Source organism: Cydia splendana, chromosome 1 (genome assembly GCF_910591565.1).
Source record: "Cydia splendana chromosome 1, ilCydSple1.2, whole genome shotgun sequence".
In the NCBI taxonomy this organism is placed as follows: Eukaryota; Metazoa; Arthropoda; class Insecta; order Lepidoptera; family Tortricidae; genus Cydia; species Cydia splendana.
In genome coordinates, this window is record NC_085960.1 from 8,646,323 (window position 1) to 8,669,189 (window position 22,867).

At 38.7% G+C, this 22,867-nt stretch overlaps 2 protein-coding genes across 7 annotated transcripts in view; one reads left to right on the top strand and one right to left on the bottom strand.

Annotated features, from left to right (window-relative positions):
- The window catches only part of LOC134794690 (uncharacterized), a 72,271-nt gene extending 69,865 nt beyond the window's left edge, over positions 1-2,406 (bottom strand). For 4 of the 6 annotated variants that reach the window (XR_010144710.1, XM_063766503.1, XM_063766492.1 and 1 more), the window contains exon 1: positions 2,258-2,403. Coding sequence is in view for 5 of the 6 variants with exons in the window: in XM_063766503.1 (XP_063622573.1) it covers positions 2,258-2,340 (83 nt within the window). In the remaining variant the exon portion in view is untranslated. Of the gene's footprint in view, positions 1-2,257 lie in introns of all 6 variants that reach the window. The other 2 variants (XM_063766478.1, XM_063766462.1) reach the window with 2 other exon arrangements.
- Positions 1-22,867, top strand: part of LOC134796104 (uncharacterized) — a 349,320-nt gene that overhangs the window by 160,141 nt on the left and 166,312 nt on the right. The window lies entirely within an intron of this gene.

Consider the following 22,867-nt stretch of genomic DNA (forward strand, 5'->3'; position numbering starts at 1 on the left):
TTTTAATCATTATTTTTTCAGGGAATTAAATATTTAAAAAAATCTGAGTTATACTCCTACTCATTCTTTGTAGCTATGATTTGGTTTGATTGCTCTACTTTATATAGTTCAGGAGAAAAAGGACTTTGAAAAATGTGTCCATAAAATGACATTTTTGACATTATCTCGGTGACGGTTCAAGATAGGGGGCTGAAAATTAAGGTGTTTCTATATTATAAGATAGCCAACAAATGACATTATAAAAATCCGATATTCGTCACAGGGGCCACTTCTCCTTCCTTAGCCTGCTAGACCCTTTTGCTTGAAATTGTAAAATGCACTTATTTTATAACTTTCTTACAGCAAAAACATGTAATTTCGGTAAAATTTTGGTTTGAATTCTTTTTTCATTAATCAAAGGTGTTTCAAGGCCACGCCGCCGATTCGCCGCCGCCGCCGACCGATTTTGACCGGCGCGCCGCCGCCGGCTACATGCCTATCGGCGCTCATATCTAAATGGGAGTTCTCAAAATTACTGGATAATCCGAGGCGAACTCTGGGTGAGCAATGGAAATACCAGCTCTGACATGGAGTGTTAAAAATGTTGAAATGCAAAATTATTTTACGTGACCTACAAACAACTCCTTTAAATGTCATACGTCACTTTGAAGTCGTTTTATGTAACGGAATTTAAATAGCTTTTTATTTTTTTTTAATGTCGTTACAATATAATGTTTCATACATTTGATACCGTACGGAATATAAAAATACAAGATTAACGCACTTTATAAAACTTTTAATATTTAATTCTACTCGTACCTTTATACCTTTAAGATTTAGACAAAACTTTAGGTACGTTTCAACAAAGTTTTCTTGGTCCAATAACTTATCCGGGTTATGTTATGATTAAGTTATTAAACACGAACTGTTGTCCCATATTCTATAACTAGCGACTCGTCCGTGTTCGCATGGGTTACACAAAAACCTTAACAAATTATACACCTAAATCTTCCTCAAGAATCACTCTATTAATAGATGAAAACCGCATGAAAATCCATTCAGTAGTTTTTGAGTTTATCGCGAACATACATACCTACAGAAAAACAGCGACGGGGGACTTTGTTTTATAAGGTGTAGTGATTATAGTATTACAGACTCTTAATGGTAAACGGAGTATAGGTATAACACGAGGGCCAAAGTCTTAATTATTTTACCGCCTTAGTTTCTGCTAAGGAATAATGAAATATTATTTACGAGAGAGTTTCATTTCAACAGTGGTTACTCATAGAGTACGTCTATCGTCGTCGTATTTAGTCTATCGTCTGACAATACATATTTTTACCTACTATTTCTAATTTACTGTACTTACCTACTATTAGAAACTTAGAAGTTCCGCGTAACCTACTTTTCTCATTTAACAAGTTTCTTTCGTTCAGTCCAAACTCAAACCGTTAATTAAGTTTATTAGTTTCCAATGTTTCCATTACACCATTTTAGGAAACGGTAATTTTACGAAAATGAAAGATGCACAATAAGCATAGCTCTGATACTAACTTATAATTTAAAAACAAGTAGTAATCTTTAACAAAATAATTTTAGTTACAAAAGACTAATACTTAGGCCGGTTCATTTGCCTAACACATTTCAAAAGTTTAGTCCCATCCAGAAGAAAGCATGAACCTTAGCATGCCTGAAGCTTATGCAGGTGACTAATAGAAGGGGAAGAAACTCGAAGTTTAGTCGTCTAGTGCCCACAACACAAGCCTTATTGAGCTTACTTTGGAGCTAGGTCGATTTGTGTAAGATTGTCGTATAATTTTTATTTTTATTTTGTTTTTATTTATACGGCAGTTTTTGAGCAAATTCATTTTATAATATATATTTTTTCAACTAGGTATTTAGCGTGAAGTAAGTAGTTAAGTTTGGAAATGTTTAACAATGAGACCACGCAAACCGCCATGTCTCGACCATTTTATGTTACCTCTCATGAAAAACCACTTTCAATCTTACTCCAACGCACCTCCTTATATCTCCATCTCTATCGCATTTAGTTTAATCGAGCGCCAGGGACGCAGATAGATAATTTTCTAATGTCAATGTTTCACGGTATCCCCAGTAATCGCCGAATACAACTAAAGGCAAACAAAACAGCATCTAATACTACTCTATACGCTTGCGAACGCAGATGAATGAATGCGAAGCTATGTAGCTAACTCAACTAACAACTTCCGTCTTCGAGATTTCTCATAGAACAGTCAAAATAAACAAATAGACTCACCATTCCCACAGATGTACGAGGCAATCGAACATAACGCATCCATTTTCGGCGCTCATGCAGGAAGCAGCTGGAGCGGCAGCCATCTTTGATATTCCCTCCCAAATGTCACTTAATTGAAACCACTTCGTTCGTCACTACCATAATCAGTCCCTGTATGATGACACCGGCAATTTCACGAAGGTAATCTCTGGAAAGAGAAAAGTGTCAATTAGAAACTTGATAGGGTAAGTGGCGTGAGCACGGTGGAATAAGATGAAAGTGAAATTATGACAATTCTGAAAATAATTATCATGACAAATGTTAAAATGAGGAATATAACACAAAATGAATTATATTTTAGATGATTGAGATCATGGGCATTTTCCGCAAATACTTACATAACTAAACTTATCAAAACACATTTAGGTAGGTATGCAATATTTTTTTATTATACCTACTCGTATCATTAGTATTTCATTTATTTATCTATCCACATTATACGCTCGCGAGATGCGGGCTGCCGTGCTAATCTATAATTCGAACGTTAGTATAAACAAACATGAGTAAATTTGATTACCTAGGTATAACTTTGCTTCAAATTCCAAAGGAAGCCGGTTGAAGACAACCACAGTTAAACCACCGAGAAATGAATAGATAAATATTTGTGGTAAAGGCAACGCAATTGGCAACGGTAGTTTTATAGAGCGTGGATTAAGATATTTTCTTGGAAAAGATACTTTCATAATAATAATCCTATTTCATTTTGTTTCATTAATTAACTGCAGATGTAGTGACTGTTAAATTTATATAGGTACACCACGTAAGTAGTTAGGTACTACCAACTCTCTACTACAACCTAGTTCACCAAAAACATAAAATTTAAAAAAAAAGAATGCATTATTTACGTTTACGGCTGAAGCAATAAATTATACGTTGGAAACGAAAACTCAATAATATTTTTCCTTGAGCGGGAAGATAGATTGTCCAACTTCGTAATACCTATTTTTCCGATAAACTTGAAGCCAGCATTTCCGTTTTTGAGATACTTACGTAGCTAGGGTATATTGTCACACATATTGATAGAAGCAGGATAAGCAGATTTGTCAGTAATTCTAATGTCATTCAAAGTATTTCAAAGGAAAGTGTAGGTTTTTTTTAATCTTAACGCTCGTGCCGCACGGGTCGCACGACTACCGAGCAAGAAACGCTTTATAGGCATAATGCACTTCGTCATTAGTCATTCCCGATTACCACCATTTCCATCTGCTGCCATTTCCGATTACCACCATTATTCGCACTTCATTTGTCGCTTTAGCCGTCAAACCGTTAACTTTTGGCATTACTGATACCAAACAAAGTGATTCTATAATATTGGTAACGGCGGTCGAAATCAAATCGGTAAGACAATAACCAGATTGTCGGAGTTTGACGCTTGGCTGTTAACTGGGATAACGATAACAGCCACTCACGACCGGGAACACATCACATTAGCCGTATGTTTGCAGATTTATTAAGATGCGCGACAAGAATGGTCTTCAGGGACCGCTTTCAAGCATCTTTCGATCACTCGCGACGCGATACATCAGGCGTTTGCTATAAAATATTGTTATGTAATGTAAGTAGAACTAGTAGCTGTAGGGTGGCGCGGCAATTCCGGCGATTGAATGGTCTGTCGGGCACGCCTTCGGAATGGAATCGTACAACCTAACATATGGCCCAAAATTACGATCACGATTTTATCGATTTATTACGTAACGCAACATAGAACGTTAGGCTTAGAATACTCGTAGATGTGTTTAGACAATATGTATAGTGCGTCTAAAATACATAGACGGTCGTAGTTACCACTTAAGATCATTTTGTAGATAAATATTAAATACATTCATAAATAATAAATAAATAAATGGAGTTTGCCTTAAGTGGCCTACGTACCTTACTATCGCCTACTATACCTACTACATTAACGGGTAAAATATGTGAAGAATAATCTACTTCTATCAAAGTTCTAGCCCCCTCTTCTAGTCCTAGGTATTTTGAACTTTACATCTCATTCAAACACACCACCGAGTTAGATACAGAAAGACCAAAGTGGTCAAATATATCAGAACGCATCTTTATTTCTATGATAACAAAGATGTGGCAGTGTCTATCTATTTGATGCTGACAATAAGACCAGCTTCTAGCCGGAATTGAGCAAAGATTTAATTAGTTCGATTGAAACTAAAATTTAAAAATAAAAAACGTTATTCTTAATCACATTGATTATTAATTCAATCATGAGCTTAACAATAAAATTATAAGTATGTACATATGTATGACATATGTGTATAGTACTATAGTAATACACTTTTACCGACCAGCGGGCTCAGCACGGTTCCATTTTTATCGACTATCACTATGCGCGTCCCTTTCGCACTTACATACTTGTTAGAACGTGACAGGCATGGTGACAAGGGATAAAAACGCGACCGTGCTAAGCCGCCAGGATTGGGTTAAATTATGATAAACTGAGCCTCTACCATCAGTTTTGACATTGACATAACGCTCAGCGGGCTCAGCACGGTTCCATTTTTATCGACTATCACTATGCGCGTCCCTTTCGCACTTACATACTTGTTAGAACGTGACAGGCATGGTGACAAGGGATAAAAACGCGACCGTGCTAAGCCGCCAGGTCTACGTAATTTACTTTCTGTACATCTCGCTTGCCCTAATATGCGAGTACGAGCGAGATGCATAGAAAGTAAGTTACGTAGACGTGAGCGTATATGTCAATGTCAAAACTGATGGTAGACGTACAGATGTATATTAACACTTTACTGACACTGCCTTCCTTTTCTATCAAATTAAATAATCATGATTAGATTTAGTTGATTGACGAAGTTTTAGTTTTTTCATGTCCCTCTTGATAATGATTGTTACCTTAAGAAATTAGTTGATAAAATTCCATTTTGATTTCATTGGATTTTTAGTCAAATCACAGACTTTAAGCAATTATGACTATCATGAGTGTCCAAATCTGTTTACGCGTATAAGTCTTTGTAATATCCGCCCCTTACCCCGTGAGCACTATCTCGTACTAGCCATCTTTTACTATCATTCCACTTCCATGGGGGATAATTTTCGGAATAAAAGGTATTTTATATATTATCTAATCCAGGCGGCTTAGCACGGTCGCGTTTTTATCCCTTGTCACCATGCCTGTCACGTTCTAACAAGTATGTAAGTGCGAAAGGGACGCGCATAGTGATAGTCGATAAAAATGGAACCGTGCTGAGCCCGCAGGATACTAGATAGGTACCTTTTTGCAAAAGCTGGCCCAAATCTGGTTCACCATTGTAACATGTTACATGTTGGAATAACATACATTTTTAGAAACATTTAAATAAATAAACTTTCACTCTGTTTAAATCTAATATATATTACATTATAATATAATTATATCACTATACGAGTAAAGGTTAGTAGCTGTCTTACGTAGGGTCACAGGGTTACCAGTCCACAGTACGCACGTGCCTACTCTAGCAAACCTCAAATGATATGGTAGTTGTGGCAGTGTTAATGCATGATCATTATTACAGATTGTACAGTCACCTACTTGTAGCAACAGTTATCATCAGATGATCGGGGCGTGTGCCGCGACCAGACATGACTAGTGAAAGTGTCCCTAACCAACCAGCAACGGTACTTTAGGTACCGGAGAAACGTAGGCCATGATTTAAGAATATTCGAGACTGAAACAGCATCGACAGTGTACTCGAACAAAAGCTACACGTGAAAAAGGATGTGTATCGTTAGTGAGACAATGGGAAGTGTACCGATTTCAAGTGTCGAATGTAGATGTGACTTGAATAGTGTGTCGCGTCAATGAATGCATAATTCATGGTCACCGCGAGCTTTCCTCTTGTCAACTCGTCACACCACTCGAGCTACTAGCGGTGTGGGCAAACAGCTTTCCACAACGTACGACGGCCCTTGCTCGCAACTCCACAACACTTTCAATCGGATGAAAAGCAAACTGCGTGCGTACAAACGATTAGTTTTACATCCGATGTGCGGGATTGAATTGTAAAAGGAGCCGGTTATGTATACAGAGTTTACTATGGAGACAATTCAGTGAAACGAGCAATTCTTGTATAGATATAGCTCGAATTGCTAGTATAAAGGTATTTCAAATAAGTATATATTTTTTTAGAATATACAGTTTCGAAGTTATTCAAGAAAATAAGCAAACACTTGTTAAAGTAAGTACCTACATACAAAGACTTGCTAATCGAAAAGGGCAGTTAAGTAAGTATACATATTTTAGAGACAGCAGGTACAACTAGTACTTGTACTTACACGTGTAATATAAGTAGTATAGTAAACATATTTCAAGTGCTCCACACACAAGAAGGCCGAAGGGGATGAATTTGATAAGGCTGTTACGCGGCCCCATATCTTATCCCTGTCAGCGTTAATCCAGACTGCGAGGGGATTCGCCGAGTCGCGGCGGCGCGGTCAATGCCCGGAAGGGCAATTTGGCATTCTGGAGACGAATATTTCGTTTCATGTGAATTTGCTTACTTTTGCCATTTCCCATTATTCCAACCATTATTCGTTCACATGTTACTAGAATTGAAAATTGAAGTGGCTTTGTAAGGTTTGCTTATTCAAAAAGTTTCAAATGTTGCAATGTTAAGTTTTGAATTTTGTATACGGGGCTAAAGTATGGGGCAAGATCATTTGTTAATGAACCAGGTTAACCGGTAAGTAAACACGATAGATGTGTCGTACTCAAGTCTTCCGCTCTACCCAGTTACAAGTACGTTCCCTCTTCCTCTATCTCCTCTTATCAAGAACTAAATACCTACATACACCTTTTGTTCCCCATAACTGCTATCATCTCAAATTTGAACCATGTAACGTAAAACATATGGCATTTCATATTCAACTTTCTTATAATACCTTATCACATATCTGTTCTTATCTTATATTCCTGAATAGCAACGCCGTTACTATTTACATAGTTGGGGACGCAATTCACACATGATTTGCTTGGGTAGGTAATGTTGAAAAGGGTCCTCGTCACATTTTTCAGCAGCCTCAATTTACACTTGCAAAACATTCCCAGATTCAATATTAGGAGCTTTACTCGGAACCGGTATGTATGTCGTAGTCAGATCGTATAATCCGCCGTATTACATTACGGCTAGCCGTTTTCAAAAACAGGGGCGTTTTGAAATGCGGCGGTTCGACGATTAGCCGAATTGTCATTGCGATACGTTCTTCAATAAGGCGGCCTACGTTTAGCCGCTTCATACTACTATGTAGATTGTAGAGTGACCAGTTATTTCGGTCGCCTACGTAACCGGAGTTTGACAATGTTTGCAATTTAATTTATTTTTACCATGATCCCACCGCACTACATAACATGTGTTTGTGTTTCTTTTCCGAAACATTTCCTTCATAACTTCCTTCGGGCATCTGAAGCTACCTAACGAACCTAACCTACTTACCTACCTACGCTTTTTTCCCCAAAGTGTAATGTTTTCACAGACGTCTCCTAAATCAATAGGTAGGTTAGGTTCGTTAGGTAGCTTCAGATGCCCGAAGGGCAAACTGCTCAGAAATAGGAGCCCCGCTTCGCGGGGCTCCGTCTAGTTAAGTTGCGAAGGTTATGTTTTTTGAAAAGAAACAGTCCGACAAACTCCAGATTTGATGGACACCCCAGCGTTTTTCATAGTTTGTTGTTGTTATGTCAGGCAGCGCCACGAGTGTTAAAAATGGGAACTAAAAACTGTCAAAGCGGCGGCTAATGACTCGCTGTATTACATTACGGCTAGCCGTGTTGAAGAACGTATGGCGCCGAATACATTCCGGCGGATTCTCATTCAGCCGCATTCAATCCGGCTAATCGTTGAACCGCCGCATTTCAAAACGCCCCTGTTTTTGAAAACGGCTAGCCGTAATGTAATATGGCGGATTATACGATCCGACTGCGACATGTATACCAGTAACAAACGTTTCAAATCGTAAAGAAGCAAACAATATAATTGGGGTATCATTTATACATCACGTACTGAATAAAATATTGACCCAGTTCCTGCTACTTTCATGCTAAATAAAAACCATAGGAAGTTAAATATTAATCAACAGCCTATAAACGAACGTCCATAAAGCGTCCAGCCTCGAGGCGTCAGACTCGTGTTTGCACGAATCAATGAACATTCAAAAGCGCAGAAATTGCATAATAAACCGTAGCAATAACTAGGTCATCTAACAACGTGCCAATAATTATTACACTTACCAGTCACTCCGGGAACGATTTTGCGTCGCACTTTGTTTATCCCCGAACAAACCCAGTTCTGAACAAAAGTCACGGAATTCCTATTACACATAAACTAACTAAAGATAATAAATGTTGTTTTGTTTCGAAAATTAACAGTTTTCCGGGGTTGAAATGTTTTTCCAGCTCGGAAAATGTATCGATTGAGCGGCGCGCGGCCGCGCGTCTAGCGAGCGAGTGTGAGCGGCAGGGGGCGACGCCATGCCTCGCTGCCTCACCCTCTACATCTACACTACTACCCTTGCGCGCGTTTTCCACGTTTTCCCGCCACCGGTATCGCACCGCGGGTAGTTCACAGTACACTGGGCACCCCACCTCCACCGCTGGTAGCCCGCTAGATAGTAGACCGCCCGCTTGTCTCGTTTGTTGCCAGCTAAACACTGCTTGTTTCGTTTGTTAAGGCCGGTTATTGTGTGTGCACAAAGGTGCCGTACAATGCACAGCGACACGATATGCTCTGGCAATTGTATGTAGGTAATCAACAGAGGATTCAATAATAAATAAATATAGTAGGTACCTAAGTGCTGTTTACGTTGAAGGTAATATCAATCAACGAAGAATGAAGGTACAAAAGATCAATGCCCTTTCAGTACCCAATTAAGTAAAGCAAACATTTTTTTTAATAAAGCTAACAATAATACCTACCACCTATCATGTGGTTCTGTGAGCCATATACCTCGCGAGCCGCCATGGATCCATTGTGCACCATTGTGAAAACCTAGTTGACGTAGGATATACTGTTTGGATGTTCCCTTTACGCATAATGGATAAAGGGATTTCGATGAAACTTGGCATACAGAATACAGATAGTATTCACTTACCCTGGAAAAGGAGTTGGGAAACAGTTTAAATTGGTATACATAATCTAATTTAATGTGCTATACCTACCGCTACTGTCGACTAAGGCACAGCAAACACAACACATTCAACTTTATCTCGCAGTGTCAGAAGAAAATGTGTATACAAAAAATCCTCATTACTTACCACTTTACTGGACTCTCTCTCTCTCTCATTCTCTATCATAAAGGATGCCGAAAATATTACCTAATTAAATAAAATATTACTTAATTAAGAATAAGACAAGTGAATAAACTTATATAATTAATAAAATCCTTTTAAATATAAACTAAAAGCGCACAACAAAGCCAGTCCTCGAAGTTACGTCAACCGATACTAGAGTATCGCTAAACCTGTAAACACTCGTAGGTATCACAGAACCGAGAGCCGCCTGCAACATCCGATCCCAAATCCCGCTACAAATTAAAACCACAGCCGCATATAGCTATAAACTGCGTAGCTATCGGCTAGATAATAAACAGGGGTTGAGTGAGGCGCTGAGGGTTGGGGTGGGTTCGGGACACAAACACTTCACGGGGAGTAGTCTAGTGCTTTCACAACCATGTAACGTAGATACGTTACGTAACCTAGGTTACATTTATAAAATTAAATTAGATTGGTAAATAACTTGTAACACTTTAATATTATTTTTACAAAACTGTTCCTTCTTATTACGACTCGCTGTACTTCGTGCAACACTCTTTTGTTCGAAGTAAACCGGCTAGCGGCGTCCCCGTCCCGCGGACCCTCTCTCCGCGCGGGCCCGCGCGCGAGTCGATCAGAGTCAGGACAGATCTAGCTTTCGTCGCCGGCGCACGCTCGCTTGCCCTCGCGCAGCGACGTCTGTCGTGCCCGGCGAGAATTAATTTGTTCGATTGTATTTATTCATTCCGTTCCTGCACTCATTTAGTGCAAATGGAATTATTTTTTTAGTGTGTAAAATCCCCTTTGGGTAAGTGTTGAACATTTCTTACGCTTATTCTAAGCAGGTAGATTTGAATGTTATTTCTAACGGCTATTTCGCTATGCTATTTCTTTGTGTGATTTTGCTTGCCACTTAATTTAGGTACTCTTGCAATCATTCCACTCTTATTTCATCTCGTTTTAATTGCTAAATTGTGTTTATTTAAAGTCTATGAGATAATTTAATTTCCAGTAATTTTTTAAATTCAAAATTTGACCGTTAGATCCTATACTCAGTTTTGTTTTATAACTTGTTCTTTTAAACATAACATCAGTGCAAAGTGTAAACTCCGTCTGACTGTACCATTCCGCACATCACCAAACTTTCACCATCATCATCACGCAGTACTGCTTCCTGCTTTGCTTCTTGCCGTGCCGGGTACAGTCAGCGGAGACATATTAAGAACTTTCCTTTACACAATGGAAATAAATTCCAGGGAGCCTAGTTACGGCTAAGACCGTAGCCGTGAAGACCAGCCGGCAGTTCCTGAGCGGCCCCAGCTGACGTCCCTCAGCTCGTCCGTCTCCCAACCCGCAGTGGCTCCGGCAGCTTCAGGGGAGTACTTGCGTGGTGGAACTGTCCTCGGAGCAAAATCAGTACCGGCCTAGAACGTACCCTACCCTACGACGTAATCGTGTGCTTGCGGCGGAAGTTAAGGGAGAATAAATTTAGTTCGTTATTTTAAAAAACTACAGTTTTATTTATTCTCACCGCCTACCCGTAGCACTGGCGCCTCACCGTGGTTTTTTTTAAATAGGGTCTGATTTTGCTCTGAGTGGGTATCTGTGGTTTGTGTGTTTGTGTGGTATTTTGGTTTTTTATTTTTTTGTGAAACGTTTTTCCTCTTTTTATTTTTTGGTTGCCAGCAGCTACAGTGTACGGAGTAGTATTGAGTAAATTTTATTGCAATCTCTTTGTATCGTACGCACTGTATAGTCAGCCGCATTTGTTGAATGAATTATTATTTTTTCTTACTTCTTAGGCATCTTTTATTGTAAGCGTTATTAGTCGTTTTTTCATTAGTACAGTCGGCCTTATCAAAGAGTGTTTTTTAATTGTAACTAAATCTGTTTTTTTTATTTTCTACATTTACGCTCCGTACGCATTAGTTGCATTTAAACGCTTTTTTATTTTGTGTTGTTTTTTTTCTCTTTCTTTCTGCTTTTCCTTCTTACAATTTTGTTTCGTGCTTTTAAAGAAAAACAACCAAAAACGTTCGTAACTTATTAATTACTATTGTAACAGACGGAGTATTTTTTTTGTTGTTTTTTTAAAATCTGTTCAACATTTACCCAATTTTTCTTGACATATTTAAAAAACCAATGGCTTTTACAATTAAATCTGTCACTTCCAAATACTGTACGCACAGTGCGGAAATTGCGTAATCAATTGCAAAGTGTGGCCTCGTTTTCCTTCTGGAGATAATCATTTAATTTTAAAATAAGTAGTGTATGATACCTCCTATTTAACAAGTGTACTTGTAGGGTGTCTAGTTCGTGTAACGAGATACCTCATTATTATTTTGTAATTGTGCGTTAGTAATTTTATTCTTGAACGTATTTTCGAGTAATTACTAATGTTCTTTATGCAAGCGTGAAGTATGAATGAAGATTTATGGAAGCGTGTTAACAAGTGCTTAGTTCTGCGGATTTTATTTCATTTAGATGACATAAAATCCTTGACCACGCGCCGGGGTATTGTAACGTAGATACGTTACGTAACCTAGGTTACATTTATAAAATTAAATTAGATTGATAAATAACTTGTAACACTTTAATATTATTTTTACAAAACTGTTCCTTCTTATTACGACTCGCTGTACTTCGTGCAACACTCTTTTGTTCGAAGTAAACCGGCTAGCGGCGTCCCCGTCCCGCGGACCCTCTCTCCGCGCGGGCCCGCGCGCGAGTCGATCAGAGTCAGGACAGATCTAGCTTTCGTCGCCGGCGCACGCTCGCTTGCCCTCGCGCAGCGACGTCTGTCGTGCCCGGCGAGAATTAATTTGTTCGATTGTATTTATTCATTCCGTTCCTGCACTCATTTAGTGCAAATGGAATTATTTTTTTAGTGTTTAAAATCCCCTTTGGGTAAGTGTTGAACATTTCTTACGCTTATTCTAAGCAGGTAGATTTGAATGTTATTTCTAACGGCTATTTCGCTATGCTATTTCTTTGTGTGATTTTGCTTGCCACTTAATTTAGGTACTCTTGCAATCATTCCACTCTTATTTCATCTCGTTTTAATTGCTAAATTGTGTTTATTTAAAGTCTATGAGATAATTTAATTTCCAGTAATTTTTTAAATTTAAAATTTGACCGTTAGATCCTATACTCAGTTTTGTTTTATAACTTGTTCTTTTAAACATAACATCAGTGCAAAGTGTAAACTCCGTCTGACTGTACCATTCCGCACATCACCAAACTTTCACCATCATCATCACGCAGTACTGCTTCCTGCTTTGCTTCTTGCCGTGCCGGGTACAGTCAGCGGAGACATATTAAGAACTTTCCTTTACACAATGGAAATAAATTCCAGGGAGCCTAGTTACGGCTAAGACCGTAGCCGTGAAGACCAGCCGGCAGTTCCTGAGCGGCCCCAGCTGACGTCCCTCAGCTCGTCCGTCTCCCAACCCGCAGTGGCTCCGGCAGCTTCAGGGGAGTACTTGCGTGGTGGAACTGTCCTCGGAGCAAAATCAGTACCGGCCTAGAACGTACCCTACCCTACGACGTAATCGTGTGCTTGCGGCGGAAGTTAAGGGAGAATAAATTTAGTTCGTTATTTTAAAAAACTACAGTTTTATTTATTCTCACCGCCTACCCGTAGCAACCATTACGTACTTGCATCCCTACCGCAAATTTTTTTATTCCTTTTTAATTACTTACTCGGAAAATTGCATGCCTGTAACCTGAAGTGATGATGTATTCATGATCGTCATAGTTAATGCCAAGATTTGGCGTAGGGTCTAATTTTTTACGAAACCATTGGATTCGAAAAATATTCGCCACACGTGAGTGTTTTAACCGATTTTTTTTGACGTACTTAAAATAAAGTTGAAAAGTAGTTTTCAATCAAATAAGTATTTTTACAGTACACATATGGTCCTATTTTCCCGCAGTGCGTAAAATAGCACTTTTCGTGCGTATGTCAAAAGTTTAAAGGGCCATATGTACTGTAAAACGTTGTATGATACACGTGCGAATAGGTAATTCGAAACGAGTGGCGATAAATTAAAACACGACCGAAGGGAGGGCGAATTTCCTCTTTTCCGCACTTGTATCGTAAATAACTATTTTTCCTCAAATAATAAAACGATTAAAAAAAAGAAAGTGCACCCTGTACAAAAAAATTAAGTACATACTTATGTCAAAAAATCAGAAATAATTGGAATTATAAACACCGGCGAAGATATCAGGGTTTAGCTTTTAGTTCCAGAGAAAATCCCATTTATCTCATACACTTCATAGGTGGTCAAAAAAATAATTAAATATTTATTCGACCAAATTCACTTAAAATACACATTTTGGTGTAAATTTATAGTTGAATAAAGCTCTTTTAATAAAATAAAGTAACACTTTCTATTAGAAAATAACTATTTCTATATAAGCTGATTCTCAGGCCGCCATGCCACGTTCCGCTCAAAGTTTTCCAATAATTAAGCAAAAAAAAGAAAGATTTGGTTTACACAGTAACAAAAGTAAAATTTATTGTATTAAATATGAACTTAGTAAGAAAAAAACTCAAAATGTCTCTAGAATTACCAAGGAATCTGGCTTCTAATATACACAGTCTGTTTGTTAGGTTTAACAGATGGCTCCTTGAATGTTTTAATTTATTTATTTTATTTAGAAATTTAATTCAGGCAACAAGGCCCATATTACAAATACCTTACAGACTAACATACATATGTATTTTATAAACTTAAAACTAAACACTATTTAGTCGACAAAACGGCGTGGCTCCGTTGCATCGGCTGCTCTTGTGTCGGATTCGGCAGTTTGCCCCGGAACCTCCGAAACACGACACCTTTCGGCCAGAAGTCGACGCACTCGATGGTTCCCTGCAGCGGTCGCGGCACGCGCACCACAAAAGAGTTGAAGTGCACGTAGTGGCGCGATCGAAGCTGGAATACCCTCAGCGTGTAGCCGGTCTTCTGGTGTACATACTCCACCACTTCAGCAGCCGTGGCGGTGTAATGCAGGCGCGATACGTACAGCGCCTTACTCGGTGTAGCAATCCGCAAGCCAGAATTAGCCGGTTCGGCGGTACCACACTGAGTCTTACGAGGCGCCGTGCGCGCCTTCTTCTTTCTTGATACCACTGTGAAATCTTCCTCATCCACACTGGTAACAGGGAGCTTCTCCTTGGGAGCCGCTCGATCTTCAGTACCCTTTACAGGTACACTAACCCGGTTCGGTGCGACTTTCGGACCGGCGACGACATCCGCGTAAACACGATGACGTGATTTGGAGGAGGCGGGGGGAGGGCGCGCGCGCGGGAGGATCGCGGGCGGCAACACAGCTGATGCGACACATTTTACAGTGTCAGCAACTCGCAAACTGACCGACTCGGTGCTCGTGGCTTGCCGGTCATCGCACTTGAAATTCGACGCCGCCGACCGAGTAAGGGCACTGTTTCGCAAACTGATGACTTCGTTGCGTAACTCGGTTACCTGGGCTGCATCAAACTTCGAAATGACATCTGCTAGACTTGTTTTTAGGGCCACGATTTCCTTCAACAAGCAGCTAACGTCGACATGATCCGGAATATAGGACGGCAGGCTGGAGGCACCCGTCGTCGTAAACTCTGGAATCCGATCTTCATTCTCCCTTAGAACGTTTATGATGTTCTCGAGGGTCTTCTTCCCGGTTTCATCTCCTCTCCGGTGAGGTACATACGTGCCGGCGATCCCGAGGGACTCGTGCAGCACCTTCTTTGCTGCACAGATATCTTCGACGGAAAAACTCGACGAACAGATCTGGACAGCAGACACCGTGTCCATCACTCCTTCCAGCAGCAGCTTCTGTTGCAGAAAGGCGAGGAGCTCGTTCACGATCGGTGCACTCTGTCCGGAGGCACTCATCGCGTCACTTCGCTAGCTGCGGCCGAGCCGCGCTAATTTCGCAATTAATTAAATTAATTGATCATCAATGCGTCTATGTCGCTGCGCGCATTGGACACGACTAAATTCACCGCATACTGAACAGCTGACTGCGAAGTTTAAAAAAGTTGTGGACAGATTTGAGTCGGTCAAATAGTTGATTGATTTGCCCATATTAAGCAACACATACATGGCCTGTTTTTTAAGATCTGATGTACAATAGTCTCTATTTAATGGCCTGAAATAGGTAGAAGGTTGGAACTCACACAGAATGAATTTTTATTGCCGCTGTAGAAACATAACTAATACAAAATAAGATGGTCTATTGAGAGTTGGGCATAAGTCTTTTGGTATTTTTGTATCTTTATAATGGTAAACATACAAACTTCAAAATCGGTGTGATAATAAAGAAAAAACCGGTCAAGTGCGAGTCGAACTCGCGTCCCAAGGGTTCCGTACTGCACTCATTAAGGAACCCTTGGGACTGTTATTTCAAGATAACAGATATAAGTCTGACACGGCAGTTCGGTCTTCTCATTTAGCTACTTAAACCAATTATTTATTCTATGTTTGAGCACTAACCTGCCACAGCTCATCCTTAGACCTTGCGTGGAGGCTAGGGTTGCCAGATCGAAAGGCGCTATTATCGGGAAATAATATCAATTTTTCGTTTACCGACCATGTGACGTAAAGATCTTATGCCACAATACCCAGTAATTGCACTGCCATGTCTCACCCTTCAAACCGGAACACCGCCATGAAAACATAACTGCTTAGGGACAGAAAAAAACCCCATACATAGGGCGATTCTCGTCATAGTAAAAAATCATCAGGTTGCTAAGATCTATTAAATGAGACATGTTTCATTTCTGTTGGTGGGTGGGGACAGTGCCCATACAAATTTGCCCATGGTCCTTTCCTACAATTTTTGTCCTCACGGTTTTACTGTAAAATCAAAAATGGCCGAGTTATTCAAGAAAAACCATTTTTCGAGTATACAGAGGAGCCTGATTCAGTCTACTTTTTGAATTTACACTCCCAGTGACCCCCCCGAGGGACCTACGAAAAAAAAAACCAAGAACTAATTCTTCACGGATAGGGTCGGTTTTTTGGATATAATGACTGGACTAACTTGTAGAGAATCAAATTTCCTACCATTTTTGTCCTCACGGTTTTACTGTAAAATCATAAATGGCCGAGTTATTCAAGAAAAACCGTTTTTTTGGAAAAAAAAACATTTTTCGAATATACGCAGGAGCCTGATTCAGTCTACTTTTTGAATTTACACTCCCAGTGACCCCCCCGAGGGACCTACGAAAAAAAAAACCAAGAACTAATTCTTCACGGATAGGGTCGGTTTTTTGGATATAAAGACTGTACTAAACGATATTTTACATTATTGGCACTACGTCAGCTCGCGCGCTCATCGACAGTTCGGAACTTGAAATTATTGTTTTATATCGTGAAGCTGTTTTTCGGGACAGTTTTCACTTTATCGGGAATCGGGAACACATGCTAAAAATCGGGAGAATCCCGCCAAATCCCGACCATCTGGCAACCCTAGTGGAGGCGCACCTCTCTCGGATGCTTCAGGCCTTTTGGCCCCACGCAGAGCTTGGCCTTCAACCTTCGCACTACCTGTCCACACCATGTTTCACGTAAACAATTGCGGTCGTGGCCCTGATACAGCATACCCGCTATTTTTAATCTTAACTTAAGTCCGACTCACGCTTGACTGCAGACTTTTATAGATTTTCCAGTAATCAACAGGTAAAGAACTATATTTCGTATTTTTTCCAAAATTGAGGCCTGTAGTTTCAGATGATTGGACACTTAATACGAACGACACGACCACTCCTTTAAAACTATCCTGGAGGGGCGAATAGGATGCAAGCGGGGTAGAGGAAAACCTAGACGCAGCTTTTTAGAACAAGTGAAGGAAAAAGTACGGGTCGTGTCGTATCAAAAAGTCACAAAGCTGGCGCAAGTGATAGGGAAAGCTGGAAGATACTCCACCGACAAGAGAATATCTCTTAATGATGATGAGTTTCAGACGCTTGAAGCAGGTTCTAATTTTGTTCTGTGTTTGAGCACTAACCTCCCGCAACTCGGCCTTCGGCCGCGCGTTTTTAAAAGCCTCTGCGTGACGCTTCGGCCATATACGCGTAGCTCGGCCTTCGGCCTTCGCAATAGCTGTCCACACCACGTTTCACGTAAAACATTACGGCTGGGTACCTACCTATAGTTCGTTTTTTTAGCATTAGAAATAAGGTCAACAATCTTGATGTGTCTTTTAATTGAAAAACACATTTTAATAATAAGTTACGGCAAAAATGTAACAATTATGAATCTAATACGATTATTTATATTCTTCTGCTTTCATAAGTAATAGTTACATTAGTTACTGATTTTTAAAAAGCGTTTTTCAATTAAAAGACTTGTCAAGATCGCTTACCTTCTTTGAAGTTCTTTCTAATGCTAAAAAAACGAACTATAAAACAGCCCAACCGCGTTTTTCTCCTTAAGGGGCCGGTATATGACGTTTTCGATTTAGACCTCACTTTGTAACCATAATTTGTTCAATAAATGTTTGATAATTGCATTAAATTACACGTAAATTTATTCACGAAGAAACCGTGTACCGACTCTTTATGCCATTATATTTTTAATTTGCTGTTATTCTGTACAAATCGACACTAAAAGTATCAAAAAATCAAAATATGGAGTTCCGTTTGAGACAGAAGCAAAACAATTTTGTCTTTGACAGTAATTGAATTATTGTATGATTTTGGAAGCTAGATAATTCAGCTACCAATTTATTATCGATTTATATTTTTACTCACAAAGACAACACAGAAATTCAATCTCAAATGTAAACTTTCGAACAATTTCCATACATTGACGACATCACTCAAAATTCTTCTTCAAGTCAGATGCCCGTTGGGGCTACACCGGAGCACACGTGTACTTCTTCAAATGAAAATGACAGCTTGATTTTCTTGCTTTTGACAATTATATTGACATTAAATCATATACGCACACGAGAAAGCATACCAGTAGATAAAATGTATTTCAAAAAATAGGGTACATAAATATCAGCTCGCGTCTCATTTAAATTTCATTTGCTGTTATTTACGGGTCATTATTGTTGAAAACCGCAGTAAACTATCTTAAAATAATACGATTACAGTCGAATTTAAGTATTATCTTCCTTCAAAACTCGCTTAAAATGAAAAAAGTTTAAAGACTCATCTTTACTGATTGGGATCAATTTTTATTATGCTGGTATCATTTTGCGTCATTTTAAAAACGTATTTGACTTCTGTATGTCAATTAATTTTGATGACAACTGTAATCTTGTATTATATTATAGAACTTTTATATTAAAATATTGCCTATTAACAGGAAGAGTTATGTAATTCGTATAAGTAATACCTGAAAGTCTTGTAACTAGATCTGTAATACCATGGATTGCGACGAATAAATTATTATGATTATGCCGTTCGTTCCGTCTATATGTATAATGCGTGTACGTGCTGTTCTCTGAAAATCTTCAAGAAAAAATAAAGGCTAGACCAGCACTAAGTACTAGCAAGTTTTTGCGGCTTTGGAGACCGAGATGAAGCTTACAGGCCAATAGCGTTGTGGCCTGGTTATTGTTATGTATACCTATGTATCGAATGTTTTATAAATTTACTATAAAAAGCAATGTTTTATTTCGATTAGGTCTACATTTTGTGCATATTGCATATCTGAAGTATTTTCGTACTAAACTTGAAACTTTCGTTGAAACTAAATAAAATAATTATTCCAAATGTACAGTCACCTGCAATTTATGTTACACAACGAAGGCCGCAAAAATATCTGACACGATCTTATTTGTAGAACCATAAGAGCATGTCACATATTTTTGCGACCTTCGAAGAGTAGGTACCGTCATTACTCATTATCATCAACTTTGCCCGCTTTTTTTTTTAAACACGAATTTCTCAAAAAAAATCACATCAATTATGACTTTTTTTTGCTCAGCACGTCCATTGTGATCAAACGCATCAGTTTATGTGAAGAAAACATTTTTTTATCGTGTTTTTACCCATTTTTTTGCGTTTTAGAGGGCGGGCAAATAAAAAAATATCCGGGGTTTTCGCCAACATTGCCCACGTCAATTTGGTATTCAAATACAGCTCGTATATATGATGATGATGTCTAAGGATCACTTAAAGGTTTTGGGCAATCCTACCATTCCCTGTTAATAACTTAGCGATAAGTGTAAAAACTTTTAAATAAATTTGCTGGGCAATGTTGCCTACCCGTTTTTGCCCATTTCCAAATAAGGTTCGCCTAAGCATTTTACAAAGGCTAGGGTTGTCACTTTTGAGAAAATCTGTTACAATAGTTTAATGACCAAAAATATGAGTTTTGTTGTGTTTTCATTCGTTAACGGGATAAAACATCTAAATAAAGGATAATAAGACAAATTAAATACAGTATATATTTATAAACTTATTTTAGTGTACAAACATAACCTTCTTTTACTTGCGAAGTTGGGTAAATTAGATGAAAGTGACAACCCTAATCCGTTTTTGGTGGTGGGCAATGTTGGTATGGATGCCAAATTACCGGATTACTTTGCCCACCGCTAAAACTTTTGTGTATTTAGGCCTTATTAGTTTAAATCTCAATAGACATAATCTATGCTTCATGTGTTATAACTGAAACCCGGAAATATTTGTCAAAGGGTTCTCAATTTTTTCTACTTGCATTCATTATTTATCAATTTTTTGCCCGCCGAAATATACCCTATATTAGACAACTCGCTCAAACTCAAAATTCCCAAGTCAAGTTATGCACAAGTTTGGCATATACTTTGTCAGAAATAAAACCAATTTTCTACTAAAAACAGCAGGGTGGCCATAACTATTATCAATTTTTCTACATTAACGAATTTGTTTAAAATTGTCGTTTTGGGCAAAGTTTCCCTGGAGGCAAAGTTGGCGCTAATGACGTAACATATTATTGCAGGTGACTGTACATAAATGTTTCGGTGATTTTGAGATTATTTTCCAGGTTAGTTTACTAACAATCAAGTTATGCAGATACCGATTTCGTGAACGTATAAGTAGTAAGGTACCGCTATTGTTTAGCGATACCGATTATTTTTGAAGGTAAAACTATACCGGTTGAAATATAAAGATATTAAAATTACAGCAGGGACAATCATTTTTTATAGGTGTACCTAAACCATCATTGGCCGAGCGTTAGCAAAGGTCTCCGTTTCAGCTTGGGCAAAAATGCTTTTGTATGTTCTCCTTTGCAGATCACATTTCTCAACTGATTCTCGTGAAAATTTGTAAGCAGGTTCGATAGAACTATTCTGTTTCGCTTTATCCGCCAAAATGGAATTGCCACCCTGCTGAAACTTTATTTATTTAAATTCCTATTGAATGGATTTTGCACCTTATGAAAAACCGTATAGAGTAGTAAATAACATTTTACATCTGACTTAATGACATCTTGTTTTATTCGCTTTAATTGTACAAAACGCGTATCTCGACAAAGCAATAGTAGGTAGTAAAACAGTCAACAATCAAATGAATTAAATAGGTACGTCACGTGTGACATGAACAGACAAGGAAAGCAAGATTAAATGCATTGTTTCTCTTTCATCTTTAAATGGAATGCTTTTACCCTCAAAGGAGGCTAGTGGTCAATACTAAACTAAAAGTCCAATCTTAAAAAAACATGATGGGTCACTGACCTGTCCCAGTAAAGTGAGGTAGTGTGCGTGAAGTGCGCTTGTGTGTGAAATGGGGTAAATTGACAGAATCTGATATTTTACCCACCGCTACCGTCGCCTTAACACTTTCGCAACCAGGCAAAATTTCAAACAATACCCCAGAAACCGACAATACTCGCTAGTCGGGCAACGACGTGCAACTCAATGCCGCACGCCGCGAACCCGCTAGTCGGGCAAGCGGCGGACGCTCAGGGCTGTGCCAAGTAACTTTCGTATAAGTACGTGGATAAAATTAAATCTGCTGTCTCATCTGTTTAGGCTCCCCGTTTTGTTCTTCTCCTAATTCTAACTCCTATTGATACATACCCGTGTATGCAATATCACGTAACCAACTAATAAGAATTTTTATTTTGTAATCGCATTAGGTAAAGTAAATAAAAACACAAAGTGAAGTAATAAAATATAATAATCAACTGTACCAACTTTTCGACCACATACTAATCAGAAGACTTTCAATTTTTTCTGTTAGTGGCAGTGGCAGCCCTGAGGTAGTGAAGATGCAATGCTTGCCCGCCTGTCGGGCACTTCGGCGTCGCGTGTAGGTTTATAGCTTTTGCCCGACTAGCGGGTATGCCGGCATCTGAGTAAAGTTTACGAGTGCCCGAGAGTCGGGTACGCGGTGTCGAATGTGTTAAGCCCGACTCACGCTTGACTGTAGATTTCTAATAGGTTTTCCTGTCATCTAGAGATGAAGAACTATTTTGTGTATTATTTTCAAAATTTTAGACCCAGTAGTATCGGAGTTAAGGGGGGGAAATGGTCATTTTTTGCCTATTTTCTTAAATAACTTCTAAACTATTTAATATAAAATTATAAAAAAAATATATTTGAGATCATCAAAATAAGCCCTTTCGTTTAATATATAACATGATATGGTTTGCAAAACTTTGTTTTTTAATTTTCTCATTTCCCCCCCAAAAGTGCCCCCTATGTTCAAAATTCTTTTGTTTTCATTACATATCCGTCTTTTGGTCGCAGACTTGCATATGTGTACCAAATTTTAACTTAATTGGTCCAGTAGTTTTGGAGAAAATAGGCTGTGACAGACGGACAGACGGACGGACAGACAGACGCACGAGTGATCCTATAAGGGTTCCGTTTTTTCCTTTAGAGGTACAGAACCCTAAAAATATACTAATTCTAAAAATATGATTAAAGGTATAATAGCCCTCGGATTTACCGTGTGGGGATCAGAATGCCCATATATTCACAAGTTTACCATCAATTCTTTCCATGATCTTCAAATGAATTAACCTACTTACTTACTAACCTACGCGGCAACCTGACCCGTAGAAAGGTAATGCATTTTTATATGATACCATTTCCCATTTTTGTATGGAAAAATGAAAAAAAGATAAAGCTTCAAATTATCTAAAATTACTTCAAGAACAATATAATATAGGTACTGGAAAATTTTGCAATACTAAGGCCTAGCTAAAAAGGTTCAGGCTGTAATGGGTTAATACTATACCAACCAATCCCCGCGGCTATTTCTCATATTGATCTGCGCTGCTATCCCACTTCTGCTTGTTAGCATATTATAAATAATTATACTTTTGTAAGTAAATTAACCCAAGTAAAGTAAACAAAACAAAACCCGTTTATCA